General features: G+C 45.1%; 4 protein-coding genes across 5 annotated transcripts in view; 2 read left to right on the top strand and 2 right to left on the bottom strand.

Moving 5' to 3' along the window:
- LOC118510570 (myosin-4) overlaps positions 1-5,853 on the top strand; it is a 48,713-nt gene extending 42,860 nt beyond the window's left edge. For both annotated transcript variants that reach the window (XM_036052559.1, XM_036052560.1), the window contains 6 exons: positions 1,235-1,577; positions 1,643-2,261; positions 2,327-2,498; positions 2,572-2,742; positions 2,808-2,966; positions 3,034-5,853. In XM_036052559.1, the coding sequence (XP_035908452.1) occupies positions 1,235-1,577; positions 1,643-2,261; positions 2,327-2,498; positions 2,572-2,742; positions 2,808-2,966; positions 3,034-3,315 (1,746 nt within the window). In that variant the 3' untranslated portion in view covers positions 3,316-5,853. The remainder of the gene's footprint in view (positions 1-1,234; positions 1,578-1,642; positions 2,262-2,326; positions 2,499-2,571; positions 2,743-2,807; positions 2,967-3,033) is intronic.
- LOC118510571 (mitochondrial sodium/calcium exchanger protein-like) lies at positions 4,554-7,900 on the bottom strand. Its single transcript, XM_036052561.1, has 4 exons — positions 7,592-7,900; positions 6,747-7,530; positions 6,331-6,687; positions 4,554-6,266 (listed from the first exon to the last, which is right to left on the bottom strand). Exons 1-4 carry the CDS (start codon positions 7,856-7,858, stop codon positions 5,956-5,958), a joined length of 1,719 nt encoding a protein of 572 aa, XP_035908454.1. The 5' UTR covers positions 7,859-7,900; the 3' UTR covers positions 4,554-5,955.
- A 40-nt stretch (positions 7,901-7,940) lies between these two features.
- Positions 7,941-10,529, top strand: LOC118510572 (mitochondrial sodium/calcium exchanger protein-like). The gene is made up of 7 exons (XM_036052562.1): positions 7,941-8,072; positions 8,143-8,363; positions 8,432-8,847; positions 8,918-9,250; positions 9,426-9,779; positions 9,875-9,942; positions 10,005-10,529. Exons 1-7 carry the CDS (start codon positions 7,998-8,000, stop codon positions 10,224-10,226), a joined length of 1,689 nt encoding a protein of 562 aa, XP_035908455.1. The 5' UTR covers positions 7,941-7,997; the 3' UTR covers positions 10,227-10,529.
- On the bottom strand, positions 10,280-16,409 carry LOC118510574 (troponin C). The gene is made up of 5 exons (XM_036052564.1): positions 16,044-16,409; positions 15,220-15,247; positions 12,703-12,846; positions 12,355-12,606; positions 10,280-10,877 (listed from the first exon to the last, which is right to left on the bottom strand). Exons 1-5 carry the CDS (start codon positions 16,044-16,046, stop codon positions 10,852-10,854), a joined length of 453 nt encoding a protein of 150 aa, XP_035908457.1. The 5' UTR covers positions 16,047-16,409; the 3' UTR covers positions 10,280-10,851.
- Between the last annotated feature and the right edge of the window lie 1,285 nt (positions 16,410-17,694).

Here is a 17,694-nt window from a genome sequence, read left to right as displayed (position 1 = left end):
TTTCCTCTCATCATGCTACTCTTCTCTCTCTTTGTCTCTTCCTTTCTTGTTCTCTGTTTTATAACCGGACCAAATCGATTTCGTGATCGCTCTTGAATGCGTGTATATGTGTATGTGTGTTGTATGGCTTTTTGGTGGAACTAATTTTGTTTACACACAAACCCCATTCTGCCCATTCGTCTGAGGAATCGTGTGTACACTGTTGTTTATCTTAACTTCCCACCCCACGAACGATGCACACTGCATCCGGAACTGCACTTTCCATAATCCATTTGTTGCCGTTTTGTGCGAATGGTTTGACCGTTGTTTAATCGCTGGTACCAACCAATGCTGTACATACACACTGCTTGTAGCGATTGCGAGCCATACGGTAAGTGAGCAGGGCTGCATGCATTTCTGCCGCGTGTGTGTGTGTGTGAGTGTGTGTTTGAATTGTTATTCTTCTTTCCCCGAAGGATTGCCCCGTAGTGTGATTGGCGATTTGTTTGGCAGAGGTTGATGTCCTCAGACCACACAAGTTGCTGTGAGTCCTTGACCCTAGCGATTTCTCAATTGTTTGTCCCATAGGTTGATCCAAACCATTTAAACTCATTAAAGAAACCGCTCTTTAAGCCTATGGTTTAGGGGTCCTCCGGTGGAGATTTTGGCCAGCGGTTTGGCTCGATTGGAAAACTGTTGCTGTATGTGGAAGGTGTATCGTAATAGCGATATAATTCATTTATTGGCAGCATGACAGCCACCACCGAAACAGCGACTATGAATTCTTAATAGATTTACAGAAGTCTGCTTGTTTTAGATTGAAAATAATTTTGAATTAATTGCATGTATCCTTTTTACCATCATCATTAGCGAAAGGATGAGTAAAAACAACAATCAAAATAGTTGAAAACTGTTTTTAAAACCATCGATCAATGAATGGTGCATCCAGGAGGTACTGTACAGTAGCGCCATCTACATGTCAAAGTATGGAACTAATGAAACTTTTCATCGTTGAAAGCTCAGAATGGACGCCATTTCTCTTCGCGATTTATTTGTCGATTTAAAAAAATTATTTAAATGTTTGGACGTAAATTAAATTTAGTTTCATAACGCATGTTGGTCCTTTTCAAATCTATGCATGTTTTTCTGATTGTACGAAAATTGTATGGTTAGTGGTTTGAGTTTGAAACGACCGAACATCCTGTCTCCGTAAGACTAATTTCCATATTCGTTGCTGCCTTTGCTTCTTTTACAGGACGTAATCTACCACAACGAAGCGTACACAAACAGTGCGAGCAGTGGTGATGGCAGTCCGGAATACGAGCAAACTGCTGACGCTTACTCGGGCAAACAGCACCAACATTCGCTACAGCACCAGCAGTACCATCCGCAACAGTCCTCGGATTCGGCATCCGTCAAGGGTGGCAGCGCCAAGTCTGCCGTGCCACTTTCTCCACAGCGTGGCCAATCGTTCATAGCGGCGGTAATTAGTGCTATCAAGAACGCAACCAGTAAAACGGCTACCACAAAGACAGCGGCAACCGCCTCGAACGGTGCGAACGCTGCGAACAAGGAATGTCGGGAAAATAATGGCCATGGTGAGTGAAATTTTTGATTGCTCCCATTTTCAAATGATTCATTGCTGAATTTAAAAATTTTCCAGAATCAGATTCAACGGAGATGCTCGATTCGGAGACGGAACCGTGCCTAATGATGGACAATGTGCTGGAAGACGTGACGATGCCGGATTCGCATTCCCACAACATGGTTTCTTCCTCTACCCGTATCTCGCAGATCGAAATGCCATCCTCACTGGAGAGTGGTGTAGGAGCTAACAGTAACGCCATGACGATGGCACACGACGAATCGCTCGACAACCTTTCGCAAGCCATCGCCAACCGGCAGCAGATCGAGCTGCAGTCGAACATGATCGCTAGTGGACGGTCGTCCCGATTCCACCATTCGGTTAGCAGCAATGATCAGCAGCAGCAGCAGCAGCAGGCGCGCAACACAACGTCAGCGGTAACGTCAGGTGCGGCCGCTGTAACGACAGCACCGGACCATACGACCGCCAGCCATTCCTCGTCGCTGGACGATGAGGAGAACAGCTGCTGCGGCGAGGCGTCGATGGCGGAAATGCCTTCCATCTGCGAGTACTGCAATGCACAGTCGCTCGTTGATCAGGTGATCGATGTGGACAATCTGATCACGAAACTGCTGAAGGTTCTGCGGATCGTCCAGATGGATAATGATCATTGCATACAGGAGCTGATCAACCACAAGTGAGTTGTGCTTGGGAGCGATTTTTCGTATAGAATAAAGTCGATTTGTGATCACTTTTTTTCAGAAACAAACTAGCGATCTCAAACGAGGAGGTTCAGGATCGTGTGAAAGAGTACGAGGAGCTTAACTACAAGCTGCAGGACGATCTGAAGGATGCCTACCATCAGCTGCAGATGCGAGGAAGCGAACTAAACAGTAACAAGGTTGAGTTACTGAAGCACCGCAAGGAAATCGATGTACGTTGTGGCCATTGCCAGCTTCCCTATGGTCCCCATGCCCTACATTATCTTTATGCTTTTCTGATTGCAGAAATTAAATGAAGACATTTGCCAGCTAAGCACGCTGTGCAGTGATAGCAAGCAGGCGAAGAAGATTGTGATCGATCGTGAGGAAATCTTGAACGCATTTAAGCTCTGTAACGAGGATGGTGCCGTGCCGGAGCAGGAATTGTCCCAGTTTATCGTTCAGGCCTGCACTGAGGTAACTATTTCGGGGTTTACTGATCCACAGGTTAATACAAATAAACCTTCTCTCCTTTATTGAAGATTCCCAAACTGAAAGCAAAATTGTTCGAAAAGGAGCAACAGTTGGCCACGATGGCAAGCAACGCTACAAATGGTGCCAGTTTCGTGATGACCGCCAGCTGGCACCAGGCGCTGAATGAAGCGAAGCGACAGTATGAAGCAATCGATCGCGCTCTAGAGGTAAAAACAGTCATTTTTCCTTACTGTGGAAGCAACTAAATACTAACACCCTGCTTTTGTCTTTCAGACCTTGGACAGTGTCAAGTCGATAGTGCAGCAAACGCCCGCCCTGAAGGAGTTGCAGCGCGATCTGGAGGAAACCAACTTTGCTTCGGCCTCCAGCTTCCCACTCGTCACGGCCGCTCAGCTTAATCAGCTGAACTGTGGCCAGGCCGGTACGAACGGTAATGGAGCCGGCGGTGTAAACGGAAATGGCGTGATCGATTTGAACGCCAACGAAACGACGCTCGCGAATGAGGCGGGAAGTGTTGCGGCCGATCCGAGCTGCTACATTGATTCGACTGCTTAATGTTAATAGACCAGTACAGTAGATAGAGCGTGATTTATTTATTATGTTTTCTGTTCGTTTCCTTAGGCAGCACTCATGTGTAACATTTGTTTTATCGTAATTCATTCTTTTTGGCCCATTTGAAAAAAGGCTTTAGTGGCAGTTGTTTGGTTGTGTCCTTCTTTTCTTTTGTATTATTAGTTTTCATGTTGTACGATCCGCAACAGTTGATTGCATTTTGTTTGTTTAGGTTAATCGATTTATCGAATTTTGCTAAAAAAATAAGAAAACTAATAAAATGTCGACCCGAGATTAGAGAGATTAGAGGAAAAGTATAGAGCAAGGGCGATCATAAACAGTAGAGTCCCGTTCTAGTTAAATGCTAATGCGTAGGTTATGATTATGATTTGCCGTTCTCCGTACTACATAGGCTCGATCATAGTGTTAAAGCAAGAGACAGAGCTAAAAAACAAGAGTAGAAAACCAATTGCGCAGCATGTGTTACTAGCGACAGAGATAAGGTGTTACGATAATAATTTATTTCCTAAACGCATTTTGAAATAGACCTTGCAAAACTTCCTATCTAACACTTCGAGAAGGTAGGAGCAGCTGTTAGCCTTCGTAGAGTAGAATAGAACCTGCGTGCTAGGAATAAAGCAAAGGAGTAACATAAAACGGTCCATTAGCAGTCCCACTTGCAGCAGCACCACGTCTACTGTTCTAGCCATGTGCACGCTCGTACGCCCTGCAAGGTAATCAACCAAGCGAGCGATGACACACTCTCCGTTGATAGTTCCATGCCGTACGGTTTGTTAGGTGTAGCAAATATGAAACACTTCTAGAATTCCTTCCAATTGAGATTAGCTAGTTAAGAAAATGGTTAGCAAACTAAAAACCTCCCATTGGCAAAGCAGAGTTGAATTGAAAACTGATTTTAAAAAGGAATTGACTGGTGGAAGGATGTGCGATGTCCACCGGGCACAACGGAAAAAACAACAACCAAAAGCCTTTATAGCTCACGCTCGTCTTGCTCTTGTCTACACCACCACACAGCCACCACCACCAAAACTTCCGATGGTTCTGTTTTTGTTCGATTGTTTCATTTGTTTTTCTCTAGCATTTATTATAGTCTTTTCTCGGTGTAGGAGAAAACGCATCTATATATAAGCTTCGCTGCTGAGAGTACACATTCTAGTTGGTGTCGTTTCGTCCGCTCGACAGACGCAGAAAGCCTCAGCTGTCTGTGTGAAGAATTGTTATTTTTTACGGTTTGTTTTCGGTTTTTGGTCAAAATTAATGCCAAACATGGTTGCTCCCGGGCCCTTCCTTTGTATAGTGTGCTTTGTACATATTTCTGCTGCATAACTCGCTGCTATCCCATTTGAAACCGAATGATGTAGACGTAGTCTTTGCATTATACTTTTAGTTTGGTTTTCTTTCTGTTTTTTCCTTAATTTTAAGTTGTATTAGTTTGTCTAGCTTGGTTATTGTATTTTAATCAGTTCTTTACACCTTTTTCACTTGTTTTGTGTATAGTAACGTTTCTTTTCACTATCCTTGCTGCTCCGGGATAATACGTTCGTTTTGGCACTGGTGTTTGAAACACAAAAAAAGGATTTCTCTTGTATGCAACAGCACCACACACACACTTACAGATCACCCTTACTAACTCAAAAAACGAACTGCTCTTGCTTTCACACAGTTTGCACGATGTATCAAACTTTACAGAAAACAAAGAGCAAACAATAGGAAGAATAGTAAACAGTGAACCCCCACCCCCACCCCCATGTGATTGTGATGGTGTAGACAAGACACGAAGAGACAGAGAGAGAGAGAGAGAGAGAGACGAAAACACGAAGAAACAAAAACTACCAAATTTACACTGCTTGCTACCCGGAACTGACCGAAGCGGGAATTAAGCTGCTCGAAAAGCATTACGACTGCTAACGATCGAGAAAAATCGTTTTTTAAATAAGTCAAGCTGAAACACGTCCCCCCGGGGTTTCGGGGACAAAGCGAAATGCGTTCGAATTTAATTACAAAAATAAGCCTAAACGAGCCAATTGAACAGATACGAAGCCTTTACAAGCAAACGCCAACAGTATGGAAAAGGAATCTTAATGTTATGCATCCCTACAGAAAGGAGCGAACCCCACTTGTCCGTAAAGTAATCGAACAGACTAGAAGGAAACGTACTGCGAAAGGAGCGTGAAAAGTAACCAATCAGTAATCAAAATATGCCATTAGCATGAGCGAAAGAGCGAGCGGGACGAGCGGGCGTGAGATGGACAAGGCGCGAAAGTATTGCGAGTAATGTGTTTGTTGGTAAGCATGTGTAAGTATTGCAGTGCTGAAACTTTAAATAGTGTTTTAAGTAACTAAGTAAGTAATAACAACCGCCGCTCTAACGCTGCAAATAGTTGGTATGAATACAGCAAATACTTGGCATTACTCAAACTTTGTACGGTTTGCTCGTCGAATCGGCTTGCGATTGATAACGTCCCAACAAAAGCCCAACTTTACCCAACTATTTTGTGAATAAAAGTTAAATGAAGCGTACAATTGCACTCTTTTTCTCTCCCTCTCTCTCTCTCTCTCGATTGAATCCGGTGCGAGAGAGCCTCCAGTCCTTAACATTAACTACAGATTTTATTTACATCATCAGTGGTGTGGCACACGATCTTGAAAATATTCTCCATCATCGTTGTGATCCGTCCCGAAGCCGTGCGTAATCTCCAGCTCACAAAACACGACGTACGTGATGAACGTGACATAGAGCGTTGTTAGACAAAAGGCCAGACTTTTCCTTGCCTGAAATCTCAAGAACAGCACCGACAGTAGAAGCGTCAACGATATGGTGAACAGATACACGGAACAGGTGGGACCCGATGTGCCATCACGGACGTGGATTGTGGTGCTGCCAGATCTTATCATCTGAACGCAGAATACGGTACATAATCCGATTAAAATATCTGCAAGAGAGATGTAAGAATGCAGCTAGTAGTGAGTTGTGAGAGTTCGCGGTGACATACTTACTAAAAACGGGAGATCCTAGACAGCCGGCGAAACCTAGCCTCGAATATCCACGCGCAGCGAGGGCTTTTAATGTGACCAGATCAATCCAACAGCTGCCCCAGGAAAGTATGGTTATTGCAAACGATGCTGAGGAAATGTTTGCTATGACTGATAACGTTTCCAGGATGGCAATCAGTTCGTAGGAGAGAAGCATGATGAGATACGATGATCCAAAAATGGCAAACAATCCGATGCAGGTGAAACAAGATGGCTTCCGATCGTCACTGGTCGTGGCGCAGACGATCACACTCAGGATGGAGGTGGTTACGACGCTTCCCAAACAAACCCAACCAAGATGGCCGCTGGAGAGCATATCAACTGAAACAAGAAATTGTGGCGTAAGCTCTTGAGTGTGTGGAAGTGTTTCGTGCGCTTACCGAGAGCAGTACAGATGACGAACAAGGGAAATACAGTAAGATTAACGACAAACAAGCACTTGCTCCATCCGTGTAAGGGTAGAGCGTAATTCACCTTAGGTAAGAGCAGAAGCGTAACAATCTCCACGGGAATGCCACAGAGAAGCTGCAACTTTCCGTACCATCTTGCCGCTCGGAAATCTTCACCTCGGAACGTCCTCACTCCCATCCAGATGCGTTCGAACCAAGTAGAACCTTGGCCGCCTTCCACATTTGCCACCGTTTCTGTAACCAGTATGTCTACCGGCTTTCCAGCGGCATCTCGAACCTCTAGCTGACTTCTCGACCGATTTCCCTCACGATCCATCCCCAATGCGATCGTGTACAGGGCAGCAAGAAACGCCACATAAAGCAAACCCAAGATGATCGTTTGCAAGAGTCCTACCTGCTCATCGTACATGATCTCCTCCACCAGCAATGATACGATCAGAAGGCTCACAATGTTTGGAACAATCACCTCCGGGTAGATTGCAAACGGACCCATCCAGATGACGAGTGCCGCAAGAAACGAAACCTGATAGACGGCTGTCCCCAGATACTGGTTGTAGATCAGCTCGGTGTCACCGGACTTGTGGTGCTTCAGCTCCGACAGTACCTGTGGCAACCCGTTACCGTACGTGAGCAGTGTAACACCGGCCATGTAATCGTTTAGGCGCCAGGTCTTAGACACATATAGCACGCTATCAACGTAGCGACTGACGGCAAGATGATAAATAAGCTTTGCCAGGGTACACACGAACAGGAGCTACATTGGAGAAAGAAGCATCATTATCTACCGTTGGCCATTGTAGGGATACTATGCTTACCAGAGCAATGATTGCGGCGTAGAAGAGAGCAACGTTAGAGCTATCAACGATGCAATACATAAAGTGCATATAATCAATGTAGTGCGTCGATTCGCGGCACTCTTCTGTCTCTCGTACGAACAGACATCGTTCCTGCTCCCTTACGGCGTGTACGTTATTGCAAGGTTGGGTTCGGAGTGATGTGAATATCTTCTGATGAGCTTCATGGTGAGGTGTTTCGTTCTGGAGGAGTTCTGGTGCGAACAGTGGTGCCAACTCTGGAAGCATCGGATAATGAATGAATGAAGTGTTCGCGCTAGCATGTAGACGACTACTGCGATTTCACAAAGGAAGCGACAGGCCATCCGTTTACTGCAAAAGAGAAAGTGATGACATCAAAGTAAGCTAAGGTGCAGCTTATTCCACGATGACATTTCCGCAAAATGGTTCCCTGTTTCCGAGGACAGTGCGTCACGCCACGTACGTCAACTTCCCGCGTCCGGTAAGGGTTTACTAGTAGTTCTTCAGTCTACAGCGACTAACTAAGGTGTTGCATATCTTTCTTGATCCAGGATGATTGTTCTTACCTCCACCGACTGCCAATCGATGAGCAGTGTGAATTTGTGCAGATGACGGAAGCTTGCTCGGAGAGTGAGTTCTACTTCAACTACGTCGGATTCCTGTACTGCACGATTGACTCTGATCGAGCGTATCTCTTCTACTTGGGATTTGTCCTGCTGCTGTGCGTTTGTGTTTACTACTTCGTTGTGTTGGGTACAACGGCTGACAAGTTGTAAGTGGTGACAATCCTCTTGGTAATCTAAGTTAAAACTACTTCATCATCTCTTCTTCATCTTGTAGCTTCTGTCCAACGCTAGCCGCCATTGCAAAATCGTTAAACATCAGTGAGGCACTGGCCGGCGTTACGATTCTCGCATTCGGCAATGGATCTCCGGATCTGTTTACAGCGGTCGCCAATCCAGATGCGGACACCGAGCTCATGTTTTCCGAGCTGCTCGGATCGGCTGCGTTTGTGATTGGAGTAATCGGGGGCACCGTGCTGCTGATACAACCGTTTGACTTTCCTGCTTGGGGTGTCTCAAGAGATCTGGCATTTTTCATCGCTGCGATCGTGTGGATAACGCTGAAGGCAGCTGACGAACGTTTCAGCGTGTACGATAGCGCGACGTTGATTGGAATGTATCTACTCTTTCTGTTCCTGGTGATATGGGAGTTTATTCGAGACAAGCAGCAAGAGAGTAGAGCCAACTCGGCAAGTAAGAATGTTGGAACCCTTGCTTCTAGAGCCTCAGTGATCTTGAGTTGGTCTTAACAATCTCATTACAGGCGGTGGATCTGCAGAACTAGCTGCAAACCAACGAAATAGACAGATACAAGCAGTGAATGCTGGAAGAAGCGACCAACAGGAAACAGCTATTCCAGCAAATGAAGGACTGATAAACGACTGTTGTAATCACTTGAACCCGCTTGATCCGCAAGACTGGAACGATGGAGGATGGGCGAGGCGAACGTTTTGTCTGCTGAAGGCTCCGTTTGTTTTACTGCTTTTGCTAACAATTCCAATCGTGGATGCGGAAGTTGATCGCGATGGATGGTGTAAGCTGCTAAATATTTGTCACTGCTTCACACTTCCGCTGTTGATAGTGCTTGTTAATGGAGGTGAGTATACGTAACACGCTTATCCTTTTAATTCTACTAAGGGATACCTTTGCGCCTGAAGGTATGCAATACAAGCTACGAAGCTGTTCGTATAAGCAATAACGATTGCATATCTTTAGGCGTGTCACCTTTAAAATCCAATCCAAAGCAATTGTACTTCTTTTACAATTTCCAGTCGCGTTCATAAGGATGGCGAAGGTGTACGTGTTTATTTGGATCATCGCGATCGCCTTACCCGTGATGATCGTCATCTTCTACACGTCAAGAACCGATCGATGTCCAAAGTATCACAAGCTGTTCACACTGCTTAGCTTCTTGGGCTGCATTCAAGTGATCTACGTTGTGGCACAGGAAGTTGTGAGTGTGCTCGAAACGGTCGGGATCGTTCTGAAGCTGTCCAAGTCTGTGCTGGGCCTGTCGCTGCTTGCCTGGGGTAATAGTGTTGGGGATTTGTTCTCGAATGTGGCTCTGGCGCGGCAAGGCTACGGAAAGATGGCATTTGCAGCATGCTTCGGTGGTCCATTGTTGAGTAAGTAATGCTTAAGCCTACAAGTATGCAATTCACAGTACAAACTAACACTTAGCACAGAGATGCATTCTAATGTAAGTATTTCTTTCTTGTAGATCTTTGTTTTGGATTAGGTCTCACTCTCATGACAAAATCATTCGGAGTTCAGGATCTTGTAGCAGAAGTAAGTAAAATAATTGCTTTGATAAGTGAAAACATACTAACTAACCTAACTAATCGTTTTAGGTTCGCAAAGGAGTAATGGGGGAGAACTGTGAGCTGTATCTCTTTCAGATTCTCACCACAACCTGGCTGTGCTTGCTGTTTACCAACTTTCAAGGCCGCCGAAGCGTTGGACTCGCGATGATCGTAACGTACCTGATGTTTCTAGCATTTTCATTTCTAGGTGAGTTCGAGCTTATCCATCCATACGGTACCGACCATCATCCCGATCCAAATGGCGGTTAAAGATGTGCCAAGGCATTCGGAGTGGGTAAATCAACAAAATAGAGACCGTTCCCTTCCTGCTTCACAGTATATGTACACAGCGAAACTTTATTAAACTTGTAGCTTTATTAAATATTAATAATACAGTACAGAAAGAATGAAAAAACGTCAACAAAGATATATCAAATCAGTGTCAGCTGTTCGACAAACTGCGGTGTAGTGGAAAGAATGAACCAGTCTACAGTACTGCCTCTCAGTTGAATGCGTTTTTGGGAACACAGAACCGGTGTTTGTTCGGTAATTTGGCTTTGCAAAACAAAAAAACGAAGAAGAAACAAACGCTCAAAATACTTTCATAACTTTTCTCATACGTCTCAGCGCGGTAGCGATGACAGTGACCGTAGCAAAATCAGTTCCAGTGGTGTACAGTACCAAGACTCCATTCTTAATTTAAGAACTTGCTACCCATTTGCAAAACGTGTATCACCGACAAACTAAATACAGTTAACATGAATGAATAATGAAACCGAGGCGAAGATATCGGTTGCTCCGGAGCTAGGAAGCGAAGGGTTTGGGCGTAGGAGGATGAGGATAGGAAGATATTCAAATAAATAGTTGATGCAGGTGCGTAACGATCAGCGCCGATCTAGCCGGTCATCATCTCCATAAACTCTGCAAATAGGAAAAGCGGCAGAAGGGAGAATTTTATTAGATTTTAATGTGAAATCTCGCCACGGGCCGTAAGTGATTTGTAAACAGTCTGGGTTGCGGGGTGGGTGTTACGGATGCTACGTACGGAATGCAGTGATGCAGTTGGGTGGAATGCAGTGCAGTGAGTGTGAGAGCGTGTTTTGTCAGGTGGTGGTGGCGGCAAAGAAATGATGCGAACAGCTGCATCGCCGCTCGAGGTGTGTACGTACAGCCGATGAAGTAAGACGTTAATGGTTTCTTTCACCGGTAGCAGACATTTTGTGTGTGTGTGTGTGTCGGAGAGCAGATTGAATGTTTTCCGGGGAAGGAAATCAACGCCAAAGATACATCTGGATGAAATTTGGAATAGGAACTTCACGCTCAGCGTACTCCTGGCTGTGGTAGCAGTAGCAGTGAGTGACGGTGCTCGGGACTGGACACAATGACACAATAACGACACCGAAAGGCATGGCACTATATTTAGTCAGCTTTAGTGCATGGTTTGGCAAGCTGAAACATGACGTGTCGGTGTCCTCCACGCACCACTAATAGCTAGACTGACTACCCTTTGTCAACGATCCATCCTGTAGCAGACGTTAAGAGTTTGATGATGATGTTTGAGCTTAAGCTAGTAAACGATCACCATGATGCTTTCCTGCTTTATAGCCCACATTCCCGACGTGAAAACATGGAACATGTTTTACTATAATTGAGCCAAAGATGCAGTGCCTTTCCACAAATCGTCCAAAGCAGACGATGATTTATGGCACAGTCGCGGACACGTCCGGCGGGAGAATAAAACAGCGCCATAATGTTGTCTGCTCGGAGACGGTGTGATTTACGTGCGAATAAAAGGCGCAGCCAAACATTCACCACTTTACGATTATTCTGAACATTTTTCAAAATGGGAATGATCTCATTTCGGGTTGACGAGAATTTTTCGAATCCCTGGACCTGGCAAGATTTGTTAAAAAAAATTGCAATAATTTTTGAATTGAAAAGATCCATTAGTTATGCAAAAACACACCGTGCCTGATGCTCTTGATGAGAAATGATGATTTCCTCACAATCAATTTTCCGGCATCGATTTCCACCATCGGGCTCAGTCCACTACTGCTCGCTGGACGGAAGTTTACGCAACCGGGGTGGATTCAACGTGGACTCAACGTGGCGTGTTATTATTAGCATTTATGAGATGTTTATAGCGGTGGAGGATGGTGGTGGCGACGCCGTCTGGGGAATCGACACGGAGGATGGCAAAACATCGCCATTGGGTTTGAAACATTCAACTTCATTTGAAGGTTTATTTGTTCGCTTCGCTGGCGAGTAAACATCAACTGTTCCAATTTCCAATGTTGGGGCGAAGAAAAAGGGTTCAAATGTGTGTGTGTGTGTGTTGGAGTCGGAAGGTAGTGTGCGTATTCGTGTGCTAGTGTGCAAGACCACTTGGACCACTTACCGTCAAAATCAACCGTACCGGAACCGTCCGAATCGATCTCCTCGATCATCATGTCCAGATCCTCGTCCGTAAGCTGATCGTCCAGCTCGCGCAAGATCTCCCGCAGACAGGTGGTCGGAATGAACCCGTTGCCCTCCTTATCGTACAGACGGAACGCTTCCCGGAGCTCCTTCTGCAGCGCCTCCTCGTCCTCCTCCACGATGAACTTGGCGGCAAGGGTCACGAACTCGGCGAACTCAATCTGTCCAGACTCTGGTGGTTGATGCGACAAATAAGGGCGACAAGTGTCAGTCAAAAGATCACCTTATCCATCACCACTCCCACGGGCGGGTATGGAGCTAAACTTACTGTCCTCGTCAACCTCCTCGATCATCTCCTCGAGAATCTTGCTGTTGAAGGGTTGACCCATCAGTCGCAGGATTTCCGCCACCATGTCGGACGAGATGCTGCCCGTCTTCTCGCGATCGAAGCTGTTGAACGCCTTCTGCAGGACTGGAAGGAGCGAAAGAAGAAGCAGGACACAGGGAGTGAGATAAAGCAACACTGTAGCGTCGAACTCGATCACTCTACCCGCTACTACATCCTTGCTAAAGCGGGCCGAATTAGCGTGTGCCGCTGCCAACAATAAATTCCGCCCAATTAGCGTCGTCAATCGAGTGGGACAGCGGATCGCATCCAACGTTCAGCGGATGGATAAATCTTTTACTCATCATTCGGTTGTAATGGTTGGCCCGGTGCCAACTCGGTGTGAAAGTGAAAATGGTCTACCGTGATCGTCGTGCGTTCCGTCGGAAGAGGTTTTGGAGCGGGAGCGTGGTGCTCAGTTGAATCATTTATTGGAGAAATGTAGTGTGATCCGATGGATGTGCGGATCAGAATTGATTGAGGAGAGGAAGAATGTGGACAAGTACTGGCACGGTTACCTTGTTCCCTAATGTTGTAATAAATGCTCGTCATAGAGTGAAAATTAATAGCTAGACCGTGAGAAACCGACCTTTGGGTTGTAATTCATAATTAAATTGTTGAGCATTGGGGGTTATTGAACTTTTTACATTCGTGAAGGGGAAATGGGATTTATTTGAGGTATTCTATGACAGAAAATTTCTTTTCCAAAATATCAGAAGATATCGGTCTGATAAGCGGGATTACGAGCGAGGTTCGTAGTCCTACCTATAAAATGTGACTCTCATTTAATGGAATGCCTATCTGGCATGACAGCAAAAAGTACTACAAGTACCTTGAAGAAGAATCCAATCGACAGCATAAATTGAGGATTCTCATTCATTCATCTTCGTATATAGCATTAGACCTATCAATTATGGACACATGATGACATACATGAGCTCTTACCAAAGATGCATTCCTCGCAAGAAAAACTAACTGTGTTAGAAATTGTTGGATTTAACATAAATTAATAGGTAATTCAGCGTACAAATAATATTGGATGTTCATCTTTAAAACAAATTATTCCTCCGAACTGAAGCACCAAAAGATGACCCGAAGATCATCATTAAACACGTTGACGGGATCTCGGCGAACGTTCATCCATCATGCATCCATCCATACGATTATCTGTACCGATCAACGCTTCAGCCAGGGAAAATAATTCATTTTTAATTTTCCTCACGAGCTCGATAGGCACATTTAGCACCTCAAAAACTCCACACGAATACCCCCGGCCTGGTACATGGTGTAGAGCAGGTTCATGTTAAAACAAAAATGGCAAAATCCAAAAGACTCACCTCATCAAATCGCACTCACACAAACACACCATGCTTCTTCTTGCGTGGCGAGTACAAAAAAAGGGAAACCAAATCGATGCTTATTTTTGGAACGGTTACAAATTTTGGATCGGTTTGTGGAACGAAAAAGAAAAAAAAACATCTCGGGAAAAAACACAAACTCTAACCAGGAACCAAAAAAACAAAAAACAGGGAAACCTGAACACCGGACCATTGCCGGCTTTTCCACACGGCAAAAGAAAATGATGAAAAGCCAATCTCACGCACTGAGATGCTTTTCATCAGTTGCTCATTAAACAGTACGACTCTGGGTCGGGAAAATGCCCCCCCGCGGCCCATTTCGTGGGTGTGATCGTGTTGAAAACTGGAAAAAGGCGGAAGAAAATATCAACAAAGCACGCGCGTCTGGGATGATTCAGCGCACCGCGAAAACAACTCATCTGGTTCGCCGGATGTTCGTTCGGTACGCTCGAACTCGGGCAGGTTGAACTGATCGATACTGATCGTTGCTAAGCGATGAATGATGGCTGTCAAAACATGGCTTACTTAGCCACACGCCAGCCGCGGTGCAAAGCCGAGGAAAAGTCGGTCAAAAAAGTGTAAACAAAGCGAAATGTGAAGGAGTCCTTCCACGGCACGAGTCAAAACAAAGCACCCTCGACCGAGGTGGACGTCAACCAATTCTGCAGCTTCCTTTCCTGTATCGCTTGACCGGATACAGGCAATTAGTCACAGGCCGGTTGCGTTTGAAATTATCCGTTTGCTGTCACCTTCTTCGGCTTGCGGACCGGCGAACCTTGAAAACCCATCCCAAACCACCGTGTGTCGCGTGTCGTCAGCGGGGGACGTACTTTGGCACAGCAAGCAACACACAAACAAAAACGTACAAAACCCAGCACAACATGTGAAAACAGATGGCGCCTCCGTGTAATGTGTGTGGCGAGCGGCAGCACCACCGACGTCATACGGTGCGCGTGAAGGGTTGTTAAATTTTCCCGACCCTCGGCTATATCGGGCTACTTGTTTGTCGTGCGCGGAAAAAAACCTGTGTCTCCTTCTTGTACGTGTCACTGCATCAAACGGATCGAAGTAGGCGAATTATTTGATCGGAAAGCATACTCACTCGCAATCTGCTCTGGGGTGAGATCATCCTGGAAAAAAATGGAAAAGAAAAGAAGGAGAATATAAGAAGCCGGAATTAAAACAAACACACATTTTCACTCTTCTTTCTCCGACATGCTGTCGGTATGCTAGAACTGTCTCTCATCGGTCACTTGTTTCAGGTTGTTACCATCGTGGGATTCAGCAGGGGTCAGATGCAAAATACGTCCAATCTCACTCGTGTGTTTTTCGCCCCCACACACGTGAAAATGATTCGAAAATTAGAGACGAACTTTGCGTGACCTGGATTTTCACATCTCATGTAGCCATTTCTCTGGTGTCATGTAAAGCATTCTGTCAAATGCGTCACATGGAATTTATGTTCCGGCCCCTAGCATTGCAAAAGAGGAGTTAAAAATGAAAGGCCGGATAACTACATGGAGACGCCTGGTGTTTTTCATCACACTGGAGTAATAGTTTGTATTAGTTTTGTGCCAATGACAAGCTGTCCTTCATATTTTAGGGGGCATTATTTGATATTTTTTGAAAAGCGATATTTAAGACACGAAGTTCGAGAAGGGGTCGTTAAAATTGTAAACATATTAAATAATTATAAAGTAACCTACAATCATCCCTTATCAATAATTGGTTTTAAAATTTCAATAATATTTATATAAGTCTATGTAACACTATAACACTTTCACTCAAGCTCACTTAATTTTGATTTCACTTTCGAGTTCTCAGAATAAAATTTTCTTTGTCTTTTAATACTTTCATTTTAAATAGGAATTTTGTATCACACTTTCATCACCCAAAAGAAACTTTACACACACATCGTCTACTAACCATGGCTAGTGCAGTTGTTGTTGAGCTTTTCGTACGGAGTTAAAACCACTTTACGCAGGCTAAGAAAACCTGAACTTGAGTCGAATGTTGGTCGAACTTTTCCTACTCTCACTGCGAGCTGCTGCCGACACAATCGTCCACTATCGACTGACCGTTAGAGCCGACCGCTGGATCTTAATTCACTTTCTCTTAACAGACACAAGCACACACTCGTGCACGTATTGGTGTGCAGTTGATTTCGGCTTCACACAATTCAAAGACACATGGAAATCTCCGTTCCAAAAACCACCGGCCCTGTCTTCCTTGTCTTGATTTTCCACTCTGGGTGCTTCTGGGGATGCGCAAATTTCCCAACAAACTATCGCTGCCCACGGCCGTACGGTTCGTTTTTATTAGCTTGTTCAAATGGAGACTGAACCTCCTGACTTTCCCCTTCCCCGTCCATCTCTCTACGGGTGTGTGTGTGTGTGTTTGTGTTGAGCCGCGCAACACGATCGCTTTATTGCGCGTGTAAACTGCAGCAGCTAGAATCGGACCCCGAAAGCAGCAGCATTTTCCTAGCGAGGGGAGGAAAATTGGGACAAACATTTCCTCAAACCAACCATCATCGCTCATTTCACCCACTCGTTGGTGGTTGTGTGTGAGTTTGAGACGTCTTTGAATGTATGCGTGAACGGTAAACACAACGATCGTGTTGCGAGTTTGCTGCTTATAGCTGTTTTCCACCTGTGGAAAACCGACTGTCCCGATGTCTCTGTGTCTTGGTGCACGAGCACCACCTTCATGGAACCGAACTGTCGTGGGTCACGCTCGTGCCCGTCATTAGCACTGCAACGCCAAGCACCAACGGCGGCGGCGGCCAGTTCCCGTACGCAGTTGTTTGACCTGCCGCGTTGCAGTCGTTGTTGCGATCGATGTGCAGGTGGTTGATGCGGCGGTCGATGGACGGAGGGTGCGAAGGAAACGGTGAGGGTTAGGGTCAAACGATTGTAAACACGGTCGTGTCGACCGCATTTCCTCCCAACTCTCCACCTCCCCCTCCTCCCCCGATTGGACGGTTGGCTTAAGGGATAAGATTGATGATGCATGATCGTGCTCAAACTGTCGTCCATCGTCTTGTGGGTTCTTTCCAGAAGTCGTTGAAAAGCGAGATTAAAGTATTTCTTTTTTCGCGTATCTTTTTTTGTGTGTGTGTATGAATGGATATAAAAGGGAAGCGCGATCAATAAATTACAGAGCAACCGGGCGGGGTGCTGCAGTGTGATGTCATTTGAGGTTTTATAGGTTAATTTTTGTGTGCACAACATGCATCGAGCTGCTAAACACATTCGAAGCAACTATGGGCAAGAGTAAGAAGATAAAAAAATATTATTAAATTGGTTGCGATTTTTGTATCAGGAGATTGAGAATAATTTTTAGTCCAAACGGCCGGTTTTAAATCTGACTCATGAAATAATAAAATTACTTATAGGTATTCATTTTTCTGTCTCTTCCAATTAGTTGAACCTTTTATTAGTTTCGATTTCTTACATTTCCTTCCATTTTTAAGAGTCGTAAAATATTATCTGGGACAATCCGGCGGCAGGTAAAATACAATATTTTGTGGTTTCTGATAGTTTTGAAGTCCACCAAAATAGGCAAAACTTCATAT

This window comes from Anopheles stephensi, chromosome 3 (genome assembly GCF_013141755.1).
Source record: "Anopheles stephensi strain Indian chromosome 3, UCI_ANSTEP_V1.0, whole genome shotgun sequence".
NCBI lineage: Eukaryota > Metazoa > Arthropoda > Insecta > Diptera > Culicidae > Anopheles > Anopheles stephensi.
The sequence above is the reverse complement of the archived record's forward strand: the minus strand, read 5'-3'. Positions and strand labels throughout refer to the sequence as shown.

Bases quoted from the DNA above. Each gene is read 5' to 3' on its own strand.
- LOC118510571 (XM_036052561.1), bottom strand. From the start codon at position 7,858: ATGCTTCCAGAGTTGGCACCACTGTTCGCACCAGAACTCCTCCAGAAC. The intron at 7,531-7,591 runs GTAAGCATAGTA...TCTCCAATGTAG, and splicing joins ACGCCGCAATCATTGCTCTG to CTCCTGTTCGTGTGTACCCT. The intron at 6,267-6,330 runs GTAAGTATGTCA...TCTCTCTTGCAG, and splicing joins TCTAGGATCTCCCGTTTTTA to ATATTTTAATCGGATTATGT.
- LOC118510572 (XM_036052562.1), top strand. From the start codon at position 7,998: ATGACATTTCCGCAAAATGGTTCCCTGTTTCCGAGGACAGTGCGTCAC. The intron at 8,073-8,142 runs GTAAGGGTTTAC...TTCTTGATCCAG, and splicing joins ACGTCAACTTCCCGCGTCCG to GATGATTGTTCTTACCTCCA. The intron at 9,780-9,874 runs GTAAGTAATGCT...TCTTTCTTGTAG, and splicing joins CTTCGGTGGTCCATTGTTGA to ATCTTTGTTTTGGATTAGGT.
- LOC118510574 (XM_036052564.1), bottom strand. The intron at 12,607-12,702 runs GTAAGTTTAGCT...ATCAACCACCAG, and splicing joins CGAGGAGGTTGACGAGGACA to AGTCTGGACAGATTGAGTTC. The intron at 10,878-12,354 runs GTAAGTGGTCCA...TCCTATTTGCAG, and splicing joins CGGTACGGTTGATTTTGACG to AGTTTATGGAGATGATGACC.